The sequence below is a fragment of the Orcinus orca genome, chromosome 16 (genome assembly GCF_937001465.1).
Source record: "Orcinus orca chromosome 16, mOrcOrc1.1, whole genome shotgun sequence".
NCBI lineage: Eukaryota > Metazoa > Chordata > Mammalia > Artiodactyla > Delphinidae > Orcinus > Orcinus orca.
Window position 1 is genome coordinate 81,810,648 of NC_064574.1, and position 18,297 is coordinate 81,828,944.

At 46.0% G+C, this 18,297-nt stretch overlaps 1 protein-coding gene across 7 annotated transcripts; it reads left to right on the forward strand.

The window, feature by feature from the left end:
• Positions 1-6,750: 6,750 nt before the first annotated feature.
• On the forward strand, positions 6,751-18,162 carry ZNF789 (zinc finger protein 789). 7 transcript variants are annotated; one of them, XM_049699282.1, is made up of 7 exons: positions 6,958-7,463; positions 9,116-9,193; positions 13,109-13,235; positions 15,823-15,939; positions 16,074-16,145; positions 16,831-16,929; positions 17,045-17,094. In XM_049699282.1, the coding sequence occupies exons 1-6, from the start codon at positions 7,365-7,367 to the stop codon at positions 16,836-16,838; spliced, it is 501 nt and encodes a 166-aa protein (XP_049555239.1). In that variant the 5' UTR covers positions 6,958-7,364; the 3' UTR covers positions 16,839-16,929; positions 17,045-17,094. The 7 variants fall into 7 exon arrangements, with proteins under 7 accessions (XP_049555238.1, XP_049555239.1, XP_049555240.1 ...); XM_049699281.1 differs by lacking the exons at positions 6,958-7,463; positions 16,831-16,929 and adding an exon at positions 6,751-6,951 and having other exon boundaries at positions 17,045-18,162; XM_049699283.1 differs by lacking the exon at positions 16,074-16,145.
• Positions 18,163-18,297: the final 135 nt, after the last annotated feature.

Below are 18,297 nucleotides of genomic sequence, written 5' to 3' on the forward strand. Positions count from 1 at the left end.
AGATTATCGTATTAAGTGCAGTAAACCAAAGACAAGTATCATATGATATCACCTATATGTAGAATCTTAAAAATGATATAAATGATCTTATTTACAAAACAGAAATAGACTCACAGACACAAAAACAAACTTACCAAAAGGGGATGGTGGTGGGGGCAGGGGAGAGAGAAATCAAAAGTTTCAGATTAACAGATACACACTACTATGTATAAAATAGGTAAACAACAAGGACCTACTGTATCGCACAGGCAACTATACTCAATATCTTGTAGTATCCTACAATAATGGAAAAGAATCTGAAAAAGAATATGTGTAGATAGATGGATGTATAACTAAAAAAAAAAAAACAACAACAGAGCAACTAGGATTGCAAAGCTGAAACCCATGGACATCTACAACAAAACCAGGTGGTGGAACCACCAACAGTTACAAAACTAGCATGGTCTCAAGCCATTCTGTAAAAGGAAGCAGAAGCAACAAGCATCTGACAGATTAAAGAACTGCAAATAGTCAACAGGTATTCCTGCAATATTTCAGTGAGCTATATTGAGAACAGCAGCTGAAACCAGGAGTTTGCCCATTTCAATAGAGAGGAAGTGTTGGGAATTGGTGGTAAAGTCTGGAAGCAGTGTAGACTCTGTGAAATAGAATCCAAATTGACCAAGATGGGGACAAGAGAGACCAAGACTTATCTCTGTGTCCTTGAGGCTTACTTTGCCCAGAATCAAGATCTGTTTGGCTCCTGTTAGTGAAAATTGGCCTTTGGCCAAGTACCAGGTTTGTACAAGCACCATCCTGTGGACCATGGCAGTTTTTGTGGGGTCTTTTCTATCTAAAATCTTGCTTCTTCTTAGTCAAATACCTGCTTTCTTCATGTTTTCTCACTGTAAATTAAGAAGTATGTATAGCTCACCAGCGCAGTTTTTCACCAGGGACAATTTGAAATCACAATGGCCACTTTCAGGGAACTTGACGTGAACAAGGTTGTTCATTTGAGAAGTGCCTTAAACAAAAAGGGAAGAAACTCTCACGAGAGTTTTTGTCTGTCTGAAAGAGACCATTTTGCTTAATGTGGGACACATACCATCCTTTGTCATTTCTGTATTTTAGGGTTTAATAGGTGCTGGCATCTTAATTGTATGGCTGTTTATCTAAAGCTGGTTCTGAGGGTTTTTTTCCCCTTTTCCAGCTCATTTTCCCTTTAGGGAAAATTTTAAAGATTAATTGACAAGGGAAAACCAGATTGTCACTTTGTACACTCTAAAAATACTATTCTACATAGTCAAAAATAACTAAAAGAAAGGAAAGGTATTAATATATTTCTTTTGCTTTAAGAAAATTTATATTTTTCTGATTACTAGTGAGAGTGAACTTTTTAAAATAAATTTATATATTTATGGCTGCACTGGGTCTTCGTTGCTGGGCGCGGGCTTTTCTCTAGTTGCAGCGAGGGGGGCTACTCTTTGTTGCAGTGCGCGGGCTCCCCATTGCAGGGGCTTCTCCTGCTGTGGAGCACGGGCTCTAGGCGTGTGGGCTTCAGTAGATGTGGCACGCAAGCTCAGTAGTTGTGGCTCACGGGCTCTAGAGCGCAGGCTCAGTAGTTGTGGTGCACGGGCTTAGTTGCTCTGCAGCATGTGGGATCTTCCCAGACCAGGGCTCTAACCTGTGTCCCCTGCATTGGCAGGCGGATTCTTAACCACTGCGCCACCAGGGAAGCCCTGAGAGTGAACAGTTTTATATGTATATGACCCATTTGCATTTTGTATGAATTATTAGTTCATATCCTTTTTCCATTTTTAATCTTTTTCTTATTAATGTGTAGGAGCTCCCTCTTTAGAATAGATCTTAATCTATTGCCTACTAAATATTGTGCAAACATTTTCTTTATTTTAACTGAAGTATAGTTGATTTACAATGTTGTGTTAGTTTCAGGTGTACAGCAAAGTGATTCAGTTTATATATATGTGTGTGTGTGTGTGTGTATACACATATTCGTTTTTCAGATTCTTTTCCCTTATAGGTTATTACAAAATATTGAGTATAGTTCCCTGTGCTATACAGTAGGTTCTTGTTGTTTACCAGTTTTATATATAGTAGTGTGTACATGTTAATCCCCAACTCCTAATTTATTCCTCCCTCCCTCTCCCCTTTGGTAACCATAAGTGTGTTTTCTATGTCTATGTGTTTATTTCTGTTTTGTATATAAGTTCATTTATATCATTTTTAGATTCTACATATAAGCATTATCATATGATATTTACCTTTCTCTGGCTTACTTCACTTAGTATGATAATCTCTAGATCCATCCATGTTGCTGCAAATGGCATTATTTCATTCTTTTTTATGGCTGAGTAGTAATCCATTGTCTATATGTACCACATCTTCTTTATCTATTCATCTGTCTATGGACATTTAGGTTGGCTGTCTTGGCTATTGTAAATAGTGCTTGTGCAAACATTTTCTTGATGTCTATTTTAACTTTTTTTATCTTACTTTTCCCACAGAGAAGTCTTACATTTTTATATAGTGAACTATGTCAATCTTTTCCTTTGTGACTTTGGGGTTTTGTGTCATAGTAGGAAGGACCAAATGTACTAGTCAGAGGAGGCTAAAGTGCTAACATAGATAGGCCCAACATGTAATGGCCCAAACAAAATAGAAGTTTTCTGTATTCAAATGCAGTCATTCAGGGACCCAGACTGACACTAGCTCTGTCATCTTCAACATATGGTTTTCAAAGTCACTCTGGCCATGGAGAAATGTTCGTGGAAGGTTTTATGGGCTAGAACTGTGAGATGCATACAAACTTCTGCTTACCTTCCTTTGGAGAGAACTTAATCATAGGACCACATTTAACTGCAAGGGAGGCTGAGAAATGTAATAAAGCTGGATACATGAAAGAAGGGAGAATGCGTTAGAGAAATCTAGCATTCTCTGCCACAGTTCTTCCCATCTGTCCCATGCATGAAATAGGTTTACTTCTTCCCCAAGAGAGAACCCAGACTCCAATCCAATTACTACATTCGGCACAAAGTCCAGGATCTCTGGATGATGGACAGTCGTCTCCGGCAGGTCTGGATGGGATTCCTTTGGGTCCAACAAACTATGAACTAAAAAACCGGTTATCTGCTCCCCTTTCCTTACCCCTAGCACATACTCAATTTACAACAGTGGAACAGGGACAGAATAACTGCAGTTAAAAACTCCCATTCTTAAAGGATGAGAGGGCTTCCCTGGTGGTGCAAGTTTAGGAGTCCGCCTGCCAGTGCAGGGGACATAGGTTCATACCCTAGCCCGGGAAGATCCCACACGCTGCGGAGCAACCAAACCCATGCGCCACAGCTACTGAGCTTGCGCTCTAGAGCCCGTGAGCCACAACTACTGAAGCCCGCGCGCCTAGAGCCCGTGCTCTGCAACAAGAGAAGCCACGACAATGAGAAGCCCCAAACTTCGAGTGCACTCGTATTAAAAGAAACACACATTAAAACTATACTGAGTTTCCTCTTCTGGCCGTGATGCAGTTTCTAGGACTGGACTGATTTATTGGACTCACTGTAAAAACTATCAAACTAGACAGAATATATGAAAAAATGTTCTCAGACCTTGGACAACAGGCAGGGCAGACCCGTGATCCCTGGGAAAAAGGAAATACATCAGGTGAGGCCTATATGGCCCTGACTTTCTAACTGGAGGCCCCGGTGCAGGGGAGGAGGCACCCAAACAGACCACAGCAGGCTCTCAGATGAGGACACAGAGATTTGAGTTCAAGGAGGCAGAGGGAGCTGGGATTTGGGTAGCAGAAGCCTAGAAAGCCAGAAGCTGCACAGAGAAAACGCTCTAGAAATCTCCATAACGGGTCCTCCTGAGTTTGTTCCTGGCAGAATCAAGCCAGGCAAAGAACAAGTAGGAAGCTGTAAGCTGAGTAATTCCCAGAGCTCACACAGAGCTAGGAGACGTTCATGTCCTGGCCAGCTATAATGGAATCCTCACTGAACACCTGAGGCAGCCAGTAGCGATCCTACAAGGATAATGCCTTAATAAAAGGACTGAACCAGGCCTGGAGTACTTCAAGATTAGCTCAAGCTTTCAAGCCAAGATCACACTCTTCCAGGCGGTGATACACCCATACAAAGCTTCAAAATAAGCCTTGAAAGAATCCAGGTGATATAAAAGTACTTTGAACTGTTGGCCAGGGGGAAATTTTTTATTATGGTAAAATACATGTAAAATGAAATTTACTGGGCTTCCCTGATGGCGCAGTGGTTGAGAGTCCGCCTGCCGTTGCAGGAGACACGGGTTCGTGTCCCGGTCCGGGAGGATCCCACATGCTGCGGAGCGGCTGGGCCCGTGAGCCATGGCCGCTGAGCCTGCGCGTCCGGAGCCTGTGCTCCGCAACGGGAGAGGCCACAGCAGTGAGAGGCCCGCGTACCACAAAAAAAAAATGAAATTTACCTTTTTAATAATTTTTAAGTGTACAGTTCAGTGGCATTAAGAGCGTTCACATTGTTGTGCAACCACCAACACAGTCCATCTCCAGAACTTTCTTCATCTTCACAAACTGAATCTCTGCACCCATTAAACACCAACTCTCCATTTCCCCCTCCACTCAGTCCCTGGCAACCACCTTTCCACTTTCTGTCTCTATGAATTTGACTATTCTAGGTACCTCATATAAGTGGAATCATACAACATTTGTCCTTTTATGTCTGGACTATTTCATTTAGCATAACATCCTCAAGGTTCATCCACGTTATAGCATTTGTCAGAATTTCCTTCCTATTTAGTGCTGAACAATATTCCATTGTATGTAGACTACCATTTGTTTATCTATTCATCTGTCCAGGTCACTTGTTTTCACCTTTTGGTTATTGTGAATAATGCTATGATGAACATGGGTGTACAAATATCTGTTGGAGTTGCTGCTTTCAATTCTTTGTGGAACTTACCCAGAGGTGGAATTTCTGGACTGTATGGTTCTAATGATTTTTAAAGGGAGACAACAAACTCTAACATGCAATGTAAACTTCATAATGTCTAGCATCCAATCAAAAATTAATAGATATGTAAAGAAGCAGGAAAATGTAATCCAAAACCAGGAAAATAATCAGTCAGTAGAAACAGATTCAGAAAGAACAGAAATTATGGGGTTTGGAGACAAGGACCTTAAAATAATTATTATGGATATGCTGCTCAAGGATTTAAAAGAAAGCATAAACATAATGAACAGAAAAATACAACATAATAAAAAGAAATAAATGGAACTTGTAGAGATTTTAAAAAGCACCAATATCTGAAAGGATCAGCAAGCTTAAAGAGTAGCAGTAGGAACTATTGCTTATAAGACTTACAATTATTGATCTCCTCTCCATAGTGGTCTTTATCTCATAAACACTGGGAGACTGGAAAATTCCTCTCTTCCTTGTCCAATGTTCTAGTATAGCTCTTTAGCCTTATATTCCATGTAGCTTCAGATATCAGTAAATATTTTGATAGGGAAACTATCCCTGAGTTTGAGGCCCCCAGGTCTCCAATGTCGTCAATTTAGCACAGCATGATTGTCAAAAGCTCAACTGTGTGAGCATTTTTCTGAGTTCAGCAGCTTTTTGCCTGGACCAAGCCTTAAGTGCTTTGAGTAACATTTAAATGTGTAATATTTAAAATCTAACAGTGCCTGGCACATTCTAGGCACTCAATAAACATTAATCGAATTAATGAATTTCATTGTATTTCCTGATTTTTTGAATTCTCCTATGGAAGTTCAAACTGCTACAACACTGAGTCAATGAATGTCTGTATTCATCTAAAGATGTTTGGAAAACTGAAGGTTTTCACTCTAATACTTGAGGAACATTTACTGTGCCAGGCATTGTTTTAAGCACTTCACATATATTAACTCATTTAATACTCATAACTCTATGAAATTCATAGTACTGGTATCCTCATTTTACATCTATGGAAAATAAGGTACAGAGGAGCTAAGTAATTTGTCCTAGGTCAAACAACTAGTATGATACTGGAGATATATATATGTATATCCCGTGGAAATCAGGACTTAAACGGAGATTTCACACAATACCTCAGAAGACTTTTTTTTTTTAATCTGCAGTCTCTCTTACTTCTTTACTAAACATATGGAATCATATAAAAGATTAATTAGTCCTACTATCATTTACAATTAATTGTCACTAAGTCCTCTGTTGCTTTAAATAACAGCATTCATGTCACAGAAAAGTAAACAATTCTGAATAACATAATTTCAGAAAAGTATCTATTTTTATGTTTTTATCTTAATAACATATATGTGTATTATAATTCATTATACTAACATATTCTTTTTGCCTGGTAGGGCTGTGTCCAGGGTCGGCTCTCTAAAAAGTTGGTCACTCTATATTAGACTACCAGGAGGAGCTTTTAAAAATACCCAACTGCACGAGGGCTCACTCCTAGAGATTTTGCTACAATCGGTGCGAAGGGGAAGGACTTGGTATTAGCATTTTTAAAGCCCCTAGCCTCCAGACCTCCAGGGTAGGCTGGAACGGGCTGGGGCGGGGCTTGGAAGTCACGTGGCCTAGTCAACGCCCTCTGCGGCAGTTGATTGGCTCCGGCCAGGAGCGGAGGTTGCGAGAGACATGAGCGCCCCGCCCCCTTACTCGCACACTCCCCCGACCCCCGCCCCTACCCTTACCCCCTATCAGAGAGTTGCGAAGCCTCCGCCGTTCCTAGAAGGTACTCGGGTGGGGACGCTCTGCTCGGCGTGCGCCAGTGATCCGGCTGACAGGCACAGGGACCTTTCGCGTCGCGCCCTCAGGTGCGGTTTAGCTGAGAGGCTCGGACCTGATTCCGGGTCCAGCCCAGCACCTCGAGAGGGGATCCCAGCCCCCCATGGCAGCCGCAGGTGCATCCTGAGGACTTCCTGGAGGAGGCGACGCGGCTGGAGTCGGAGGCCGCGAGGTTTGGGGAGAAAGGAGCTAGTGTGATGGGAGGATTGGGTGCCGCGGGGAAGCCTCGGTGGCCCCGCCATAGAAGGTGTGAGGGCTGGAGAGACACCCCCTCCCCCCCCCGTGTCCTCCCCCCCATCCCACCCCGATCTTCAGGGCACTGTATTGTTATAGATTAACAAATTGGATTATGGGTTCTGACTTCCAAATGCACAATGCTCACAGAAGATAATCTAGTTTAGATAATGAAAGGGTTGAGGTCCCTTCCCCTGATCAGGACCGTCTGGGGGGTGCCTTCTTGCTTAAGAGGCAGGAGCGCTTAGGAGCAGTGTTTTTAGGGAACGTGAACGGTGTGTGAGGGACTTTCTTAAAGATGTACTTACATAAAGCAAGGTTCGCCGGTAGCCAGAGAAGCACAATTAAAAAATGAAGATCCTCCGTATCCCATCATTTGTGTATTCCCTGAGAGAAACAACACCGAATTTACTATATTTAAAAAGAAGCAAAGCGGAGGCCACAGTTTGGGTATGTCCCCTGGCCAACCACCCATAGCTGCGGAACCAAAACTTAAAAGCTGTCCTAGTTTCCCCCAAATGCTGGCTCTGTCCTTAACGGAAACAAGCTTTCTTCATGTCAGGGTGACCTTGCAGCTTCCTAGCCAATCAGCTACAAACAAGTAAACTTGTCCGGTGCTACTCTTCTAAAAGGAATGTCAGTTTCTAGTAACCAGTCCCAATAGAAAACAATGTACTTCCTCATTCATGTGTATGGGAGGAAAATAATTTTCTCTCTACCCTTCTGAGTACTTAGTTGAGACCCCCCGCAATAAAAGATGAAAATAAACAAGTTTCTTAACATGTATACCTCATGTAAACATGGGAGATACCCAAGGAAAAATGACTAACCCCTGAGATGGCGTAGAATTCAGGCCTAAATATTATCTTCATAGGGAAAGCGGAGGGAGGTTCTATTCCTGGAAGAGGCTGAAATGGCAGTTAGGTTAAGGATTAAGTGTTGGTTTGCTGACATGGGGCTTAGCATGAGTGAGTCCACATAGCTTTCAGGATCTTAGTTCCCCAACTAGGGTTGGAACCCAGGCCCCGGCAGTGAAAGCCCCGAGTCCTAACCACTGGACTGCCAGGAAGTTCCCCTGTTGCTTCTTTTTTAAACAGCCGTTTTTTAAGTCCCGCAGCTCAGTATTCCAAAGTGGTATATTTTGGGGTGGCTTATTCTGCCACCCCTTCACAGGCTTTATAAACTGAGCGGTAACTGCTGAGAGCCCAAGACTTTCAGTTTTGAAGTCTCCTTGTTCACAGTTTGGGTTTTGCTCCCTAAAATGTTCCTATCAAGTAAAGTCTTCTGAATTTTCTTTTGACCACAATTAGCTCTTTGTATATCATATGTAGCCTAAAATCTCTAACTGCCCTAAAATCATTTTTACACTATCTGAGCTGATTCTGTGTGATGTAGAAATACATGAAGACCACCCAAAAGAGAACAAGCAAAGGCTATTCATTCCCTTCATGGCCAAGGGAGTTGGCCACCATCACATGTGTGTGGCAGAGACTCAAAGGCAAGCAGTGGGGGTTTATAGTGGAAAAGAGGGAAGACTCAAATATGCTGAGTTTGGAGCTGATTGGCTTGGAAAAACTGGAGGCAGGTTAAATAAAAGAAGCGGAACATCCTACGTGATTGGGTACGGGAACATATTCGGCTTTTCCTGTCGGCCCTAGATGGAGGACAGGGGTACATATCAGAGACAAGCTGGCACTTGGAGACCAAGTCCTGATGTAGGGCCTATTGCTGCATTGCTTGTGGTTTGGGTTCCAGGCGGGTTGCTGCAGGTTGCAGGTCAGAGTTCTGTTTTTTCCTACAGTCTGGTCCCTTGGCGTATTGGGTCTCTCAACGAGGTGCTGCTGAATATACTCTAGGGAGGAGGTGAGGGAAGAGCCACAGGTTTCCTTGGATAAAGATTGGAAATTGATTTAGCTTCAGAAATTCCTAACAAGAGTATTCTAGCAGTTGCTTTCATTTTATCACATATTCCAACACCAAACACAGTGACTTTGTGCTAGCTGAGGTTCGTTGGCCCCATTGGAATTCCCTGTCCTGGGCTGCCTGGTGAGAGAGCTTCAAATCAGGACTGGCCTTACGTGTGCTCTTTTCCTCTCCTTCAGCTCAGCCTGATGGCCGGGAGGTTGCACCATCTCAGAGGCCAGGCCATGGAAGCCGTGTTCCTGCCAGTCCTGTGGAAGGTGAGCAGGGTTCCTCCTCCCCTACCTTGGTATAGTCTCACCGCCGGGCGATGGCGTTCACGTGGCTTTAACTCCTCTGTTCAGGTCGAGCCATCTTTATCAGCTGGGGGTTTTTCCTTCTTGGAAGGTAGGATGTAAAGAGCTTGAACTTTGGGGCCAGACGGGTTCAAATCCAGGCTCTGTTTTAGATGTGTTACCTGATCTCTCACAGTTTCCTTATCTGAAAAATGGGATAATGATAGCAGCTGTCGCAGAGTTGCAAGGATTCAATGAAACGGGGCACGTGGCGTATCGGCAGGGTATCTAGTGACACGTGGAGCGCTCTGTAAGTTTTAGCTGTTGTCACCACAGTTGCTCCTTGTTTCTGTCAGTGAGCATTACTGTGTACCTACTGTATACCAGATAGTACTGCCTTTGTGCTGGGAGAGAAGCTCTCGCCTAAGGCGCTTACAAACCATTTGGAGAGGGAGCTGTGGAAACAAACTCCCACAACACAGGATAAATTCTGATCTGTTGGCATCAAAGGGACACTGGAAGCTTAGTTACTGAACTCGTAACATGATGGAGGGTGAGTGTGAGAGGCTGAGTAGAAAAGTGAGGAGACACGTGAGGAACCCTCGCGACCATTTGGAAAGAACAGTCTTGGACGGGAGGGAGGCAAGAGGGAGTTGGAGGGGCAGCGCTTTGACCCGTTGGCCCAGCGTGTCCGCATTTGCTGAAGGATCACAGAGCTCTGTCTGCCCTTCTGGTGGCATCTCCCGCCTTCCCTGACGGCCAGAGGACCCGCCCGCAGAGATGTGGACTCCCTTCTGTCCCCCGGCCTGTGTGCATCCTGTTCTCCCTGTCCACAGGCAACCCACCTCTGCATATGATGAGACTCAGCTCAAAAATCCTCTCTGTGAAATCTCTCTGAGGTCCTGCATTAACCCCATGACTCTCCCTTGTGTTCCCACGTGGGCAGAGGGCTGGCTCAGGAGGACAGCTGCAGAAGAGCCACTGGGTGGGTGTGGGGTGACTGGAGGTGAGCGTGTAGGGTCTTCCTTACAGAAAAGGCCCAGTAAGGGAAGGAGAGAGGGCGGAAGCGAGAGGGAGCAAGGCGCCAGGAGCATCTTTGTAAAGGCAGGAGAGGCGGCAGCATCCTGCGGGCTACGGGCAGGAGTGATAGTCTGGGAAGGAACGCGGCTGTGTTGCTCTGCTTCATGACGCCTCACTTCTGACCGTTCTGACACCAGCTGGGTGCCCGCAATTTAACTCATTCTGACACTGTCACCCTGGAGTTAGCATCGGACCCACAGGGTAAGGGCTCAGTCCCTGCAAGACCGCCCCCCACCCCGACCTCAGACGCCAATCACAAGTGCGGGCTGTCACCTGTGCTTCTGACCCACCGGCTCTAAATTGGGTTCCCACGACCCACTCCGCGGGTGCCGTTGATCTGGTAGAGTGGCTCACGGAACTCTGAAAACGGTTTACTGAGCAGGTCCTGGTTCACGTAAAAGGCTACAACTCAGGATCAGCCCGATGGAAGAGAGGCACAGGGCAGGGGGAGTGGGGGAGGGGTGCAGGGCTTTCCTCTCCAGGCAGACACCCCCCAGCACCTCCGTTTCTGCGCTTTTATGGGGGTTCATTACGTAGGCGTGATGGGTCGAGCCACTGACCTTTGGTGACTGACTGAACCCTAGCCTCTCCCCGCCCCGCAGGTGCTAGGGGTGAAGGTTCTAACCCTCTCATCACATGCTTGTTCCCCTGACATCCAGCCCCATCCTTAGGAGTTTTCCGCATTAACATGAACTCAGGTGTGGGTGAGGGATTTGTTATGAGTAACAAGACATTCCCCTCACCTGTATGGCCCTGGAGCTATTTCAGAAACCGAGGACAAAAGCCCAAATATTAAAAGATGCTCCTCTGTTCTTATCCCTTAGGAAAATCCAAGGAACTCTGTGCCAGAAGTAGGGAGGAAGACCAAATATATATTTCTTATTTAAATCACAGTATCACAAGGGGGAAAAGGGCAAACGCAGGAGAGTCGTGGTCATTGGATTAAGACCCTGGAGGAGACAGGAGAGAATGGAATCGGCCCGAGGAGGAGGGGTCACCAGGAGGGAGAAGGGGGGCGGTGAGGCCCGATGCAGGGGATGCCTGGGAGCCGGTGGGGAGGTGGGAGGAGGTGAGGGCCGTGTGCCCCGGGGGCTGCTTTCTGGGAAGTGACTGGCAGTGCCTCCTGAGAGGAGGGGGTGGGGCGAGCCCTGTCCTCACAGCCCCCGTCATCCCCCGTGGACCCCTGGATCATCACCGTGTTGACTTCTCCCGCTTCCCCACTGGACCCTTCACTCCCTGAAGCGGGGCTGGGGCTCCGTGGGTCGCACAGGCTGTGCACTTAGCAGCTCTGGGGGCCCCGTTGTCACAGCTGCCATGTGAACAGTGTCCCCTAGAGTCGAGCAGTGCGCAGCCCGAGGGGCTGGTCCTGTGGGCCCGGCAGGAGCTGTCACCTCTGTGCGTTTACTGTCACTGGCGTGTGGCACGCAGGCCGGCGACTTCCTGGTGCTCAGTAAATGCTTCCTGAAGGAGCGGGAGTGATAAAGGGGAAGAAGACCCCTGGTGAGGACCTTGAGGGCGAGAACTGTGGAGCCACACGAAGGGCCCAGCTAGGAAACCCCACGCACACAGATGACTCTGGGGCTTTGAACCGTTGTGTTCCAGCACCTGGGAGCCTCCACGCAGGTGCAGAGAAGGCAGCGGGCCGGTGGGGCAGGTGAGGGCGTCTGCAGGCAGCTCTGGGGACGGAGGATATTCGGGATCAGGGGAGGGGGCTTGAGACCCTGACCCTGGGCCAGGTGTGGGCAGGAGGAAAGAAAGGCCTGTCGTTTGCGAGACTCAGGGTCTGTCTGCAGAGGGGAGCAGCGTGCAGCATCTCGGGTGGGGCTGGCGTTCCTATTGCTGAAGCCCTTCCGCACGAACACCCCCTGAACCACGGCGAGTGTGGGGGGCAGACGCCAGGCCTCTCGGCCCCCGGGAGCTGGATACACAGTTGCAGATGGAAACTTCTGCCGTGGGCACGGTGCTCAGCGGTCTGTTTGGCCCGTGGAGACACTCTCCACCGTTCCCCACTTTGTCTGCGCCCTGGGAGGCTGGCCTTTATATTCTCCATCCACGGGCTCCCTTGCTCTTGCTTCGGGTTGGCTTCTGGCAGGGGGATGGGGTGGGGACCAGAGGCCTGGAGGGGATCGCTGTTGGGGGTTTATCCCTCAGTCCCTCCCTGCTGGGCTGCCCCCCGCTCTGGTCTTGCTTCTCCAACAACTTTCTGGATCCCAGTGTCCCCTCCCGTCCTCCCCCTTCACACCTAGTGGGTAGCAGTGCCCACGACAGCCAGCCCCACGAGCTCCAGCCCGCCTGGGTGGTTCCCATTAGCCTGTCCATCCCTGTGTCCCATTAGCCTGTCCATCCCTGTGTCCCATTAGCCTGTCCGCCCCTGTGTCCCATTAGCCTGTCCATCCCTGTGTCCCATTAGCCTGTCCGTCCCTGTTTCCCATTAGTCTGTCCATCCCTGTGTCCCATTAGCCTGTCCATCCCTGTGTGAATGGCCCGCTCGCTGCCCCATCCTCTGTGACCTCATGGGAATGAGCCATCTCTTTCCTGAGAGATCCGGGCAGAAGAAATACAGGATGTGGAAGGTAGGGTTGTACAGAGCAGGGTCGGCAAACTCACCTGGAGCCGGGAGTAGTTCTATTGGGTCACAGTCACACCTGTTTGCTCTCCTGTTGTCTGTGCTGTGTCTGTGCTACCAGAGCAGAGATGAGTGACTGCAGCAGAGATCAAACGGCCAGAGAAGCCTCAAATACTGACCATCTGTAATAATAATACTGTAGCTCACAAAGTTATTTTAAGAATTGCAGCTGCAGTTAGTCGCTGTGTTTCCAGGGGTTGCTGTCCTTTGAGGACGTGGCTCTGTACTTCACCAGGGAAGAGTGGGACACACTGGACTGGGCTCAGAAGGACCTCTACAGAGACGTGATGCTGGACAACTACAGAAACGTGCTCTCCTTGGGTAATGAGTCAGCTTAACATTTCACTTTGAGTGTCTGCACATCTCCTCAGTCTCTTATCTGCAATTCCAGAAGCAGAAAAAGCTCTGAAAACCAGACATTTTTTCATAACTCATTTGGCTATAAGACCCAACCTGAAGTCATCAGGTGGTTAAATCTGATTTTTATCGTACAGGAAGCTATTTATCATCCTTTTTCTCATTTGGTCTTTATATATATATATATATATATATATATATATATATGGCATCAGAAATATCAGTGTGTTTAAGGTTTCAGCTCTAACCCCTGTTGGGGGTGGTGCATAAGAGAAAATATACCCACCAAGGCACCTTTCTGAAATCTGGAAAAATTCTGAGTCGTGAAACACATCTGGCCTCAAAGTTTTCAAATGAGGGATTGTGGACAATTAATAGTTCCCTTTTGTTTTAAAGTTCAGAGACGATTAGCCCGTTCCCCACCCCGACCTGAATCCTCCACACCTGTTAAGACTCCTAGGAGCTGACAAGACTGTGGCCGCCGCAGATTCCAAGTCTAGCATCTTGCTCCCTTGAAGAGTCTTTTTCTTCCTTCTGTCTGAAAATGGTTTCCCTCCTTGTTTACAACATCACTGGGTGCCCAGGAAATGATTCTTCACTGACTTCACTTCTGAACCTTCACAGCTTCCATCTTCCCAGGAGCCTGCCTTTGTGTTAGTCCGATGCAGAGTCTCCCTAGGGTGGGAGGTTCCTGGATGACTTTCTTTCTGGGGAGTGTTGGCTCCCTTGCGGACACTCTTGGCACAGAGTCTTGACCGCCTCTTGTGAGACTGTCCACCCAGCACTGGATGTTTTACTGTTTACTTTTGTTCTAAAAGCATTCCAAGAGCATACTTGAATATATGGAAGATAGAGGAAAGCATAAGCGGAAGGGGAAAACATTCAGGGCTAACACTGTTAATATTTTGGAATATTTCCTTCCTGTTTTTTTTTTCCTGTGCTGTTTTTTAAAAAAAAAGCTATCTGAGCATAGTCTATGTATAATTCTGTAATCCCTTTAAAACTTAACATTATAGTTTCAGCATTTTCCCTGTTATTAAAAACCCTCATAAAGCAGAAAATTAAAATCATCTGCCTGCCCACTGCCCAGCATTAACCCTGTTAACATTTTGGTTTACTTTTATGTATGTATACAGACAGCCCTATTTATGATGGTTCAGCTTAAGATGTTTTCAACTTTACAATGGTGTGAAAGCAATACACATTCAGTGGAAAGCGCACTTCGAATTTTTATCTTTTCCTCGGGTAGCGATATGCAGGACCGTTCTCTCTGGTGACGCTGGGCTCAGAGCCGCAGCTCCCACACAGCTATGTGATCATGTCGTCACAAGGGCAGCCAACCAGTACACTTGAAACCATTCTGTTTCTCACTTTCAGTACAGTATTCAGTAAGTTACAACAGCTTTTCACCACTTTATAATAAAGTAGGTTTTGTGTTAGATCATCTTGCCCAACTGTGGCGTAATATAAGTGTTCTTTGTGTGTTTAAGGTCGGTGAGGCTAAGCTATGATGTTCGGGAGGTTAGGTGTAATAAATGCATTTCTGACTTAGCATATTTTCAGTTTAGATTGGGTTTACCAGGAAGTTACCCTTTTGTAAGTAGAGGAAGATCTGTACACACACACACGCACAGACACACACGTAGTTTTTAAAAACAAAATTTGGATCATAATTTACATGAGTTTTGTATTCTGCTTTAAAATATCTAGGGAGCATTTTCCTATTTTAAGAAACATTCTTTGAAAAATGTATCAGATGCACTGGGGGGAAAAAGAAATATTCTTTTTTTTTTAATATGAAACTTCTTTCAGTTTTTTTTTTAATGTATTTTATTTCTTTTTTTCTTTATTTTGGCTGTATTGGGTCTTCGTTGCTGCGTGCAGGCTTTCTTTAGTTGTGGCGAGCAGGGGCTACTCTTGCGGTGCGTGGGCTTCTCATTGCAGTGGCTTCTCTAGTTGTGGACCACAGGTTCTAGGCGCACGGGCTTCAGTAGTTGTGGCTCGCGGGCTCTAGAGCACAGGCTCGGTAGTTGTGGCTCACAGGCTTTGTTGCTCTGCGGCATGTGGGACCTTCCCGGACCGGGGCTCGAACCCGTGTCCCCTGCATTGGCAGGCAGATTCTTAACCACTGCGCCACCAGGGAAGCCCAAAAGAAATATTCTTTGAATACATGGATTTTCAGTATCTGCCTAATACTTTTGCCTTTGTTGTATTCATGTGCTACACTTTAACCATTCCCCTATTGACATTTAGTTTATTTCCAGTTTGCACTGTTTGTTAGAACTCTGCTGAACATCTCTGGTTCATTAACCTTTGTCCTAATTTTCCTTAGGCTATATTTCTAAGAGTGAAATTACCACATCCCAGAGTGTGAATATTGTTCAGGCTTTCAATAAAGATTGCACCAAGTCCTCTCCTCACCAGCCCTGTTCACTACTGTCCTGATCTCTGCTTGTCACTGTCCCCCCACCGCTTAGACCCCAAGGGGTAAAATGAGCTCTGGGACATCTGCTGCTCACTAACCAGCACATCCCATTTACTTCCCCACGAGTAGGAGTTCAGTTTCCCAAACCTGAGGTGATCTGTCAGCTGGAGCAGTGGGAAGAGCCGTGGATCCTGGATCTACCAAGAGCTGGGACTAGGAAGGCTTCCGGTAGTGCTTGCCCAGGTGGGTGAGGAGAAGACCCGGCCCTGTGGGGGTCACGCAGAGGGAGGGACCCCATTCACCAGGCCCCTCCTGTGCCGATACCGAGCCGGGTGTCTGGTGTCTCTCCTGCTCATTGTCCCTTCTGCCCCCTGCAGGTGGTGGGTATGGTCATCAGCCCCATTCCCAGGTGAAGAAACTAAGGGACTGCGATGTCTGTCACACGGCTAGTAGGTTGACAGTTGGGATTTGACATCAAGTCTGCAAAGCTCATCCTCTTTCTACTGCAGTTCAAGTGCTTCTCTGAAGCAGCCGGTCTGGTGTCTTCTGACAGCTCTCGTGCCATCCTAGATACTCCTTTTTTCTACCCTCATCACTTACCCTTTCTCTATACTTGCTCTTGTTCCCTTGCTCTCATTTTGTTTTCCAAATTCTCTCGGTGTTTACCGATGTTCCTTTTTCCTACGTACTATGTCCTGATTGCTGCTTCTACCCTTTTTCGCATCCCTCCCTCCACGGTTTCACAGCCTCAGCACCGCTGACATTTTAGGATGTTTAATTCTTTGCGGTGAGGGCTGTGCTGGGCCTCGTAGGATGTTTAGCAGCATCCTTGGCCTCCGCCCACTAGGTTCCAGCAACACCATCGCTGGTTGAAAACCCACTGCTCTAGTCCATTGGTTTTGTACTTATTTCTCTCTGTTTCCTTTTCTGTTCTATCTTACACACTTTCTCCATTTTTAAGAAGTTGTTTCTCCCAGAATTATTAAAAACATGCTTATCTAGAAAGTACAAAATGCTACCTCTCTCCTAGTTATGTGACACTGCTGGTACTGAGAGTAAGTTGTTATCCCACTAATGGTGATGGATTTATTCAATTCTCACATTCTCTGACATATACTCTTGTGCACATTTTAGCTGGTTAGCTGATGTCAAGAGCTCTTTCTGATATGAAAGCTGTGGGTCCTATGGAAGGAAATCAGAATACTGGCCTCTGTAGTATGATGGTTTAACTAGGTGAGCACTTCTTAGCCTCGTTTGAGTCTCGTATCACAAACTTCCTGACTTCTTTCCTTTTTTTTCCTTCTATGGCAGTCAGGTCATTTATATACTTTCTTTTTTTTTTGGCTAGGTCCTGAAGCCAGATTCAAGATGAAAGAGCTAACTCCAAAGCAGAACATTTCTGAAGATTTAGAGTCATGTAAGATGTCACTGGTAAAGCAGAAAATGGCCAGGAAACCCTTAGAAAAGTTACTTGAATGTAACGAATTTGTGGACATTTACCGACTTTCACGCCCTACTATTGGTGATGAATGCTGTAAGGACTTCCTTCAAAACCTTAACCTTATTCAAGATCGGAAAGCTCAGGCAAGGACAAAGCAGGGCAAATATGATGAGTATGGAAAACCCTTCCATCAGAGATCACTGCTTTTGAGGCATAAGCGAATTCTTACAAATGCGAAATCTTATGAATGCAGCGAATGTGGAAGAGCCTTCCAGCGTCAGGCAAATTTTGTTCGACATCAAAGAATTCACAGTTCAGAGGATCCCTTTGAGTGCGACATATGTGGGCAGGCCTTCAAACAGAAGTCTGCTCTGATTGTCCACAAACAGTGTCACTCACAAAAAAAGCCATATGAATGTCATGACTGTGGAAAGTGTTTCCGTCAGATGGCGTATCTTGTTGAACATAGGAGGATCCATACCAAAGAAAAACCCTATAAATGTAGCGAATGTGAAAGAACATTTAGTCAGAATTCAACCCTTATTCGACATCAGTTAATCCACAGTGGAGAGAAACCCCATAAATGCATTGAATGTGGAAAAGCCTTTGGCCGGCATTCAACCCTTATGAGCCATCGACAAATTCACAATAAACGGAACACTCATAAATGCAGTGAATGTGGTGAATCCTTTGGTCGGAATGTAGATCTCATTCAGCATCAAAGAATCCATACCAAGGAGGAATTCTTTGAATGTAGCGAATGTGGGAAAACTTTTAGTTTTAAGGCAAATCTTCATCGACATGAGGTCATTCATACTGGAGAGAGACCCTACAGATGTGACAAATGTGGAAAATCTTTCAGTTGGCGCACAAGCTTTATTAAGCATCAGGGTACTCACAGAGAGCAGATACCTATGTGATAGTAACCAGAAAAGCTACCATTTAAAGACCAGAACTTAACCACTCTTGCAAATATGTGTAACTCAATTGTTTTATGAAAATTAATAAACAGGAACTGAAATGGTTTTTCTGTGGGGACCCTCTCTTCGTAGCTAACCTTCTTGCTACAGTCAAGAATTACTTAATAGAGGACTTCCCTGGTGGTCCAGTGATTAGGACTCTGCACTTCCAACACAGGGGGCATGGGCTCGGTCCCTGGT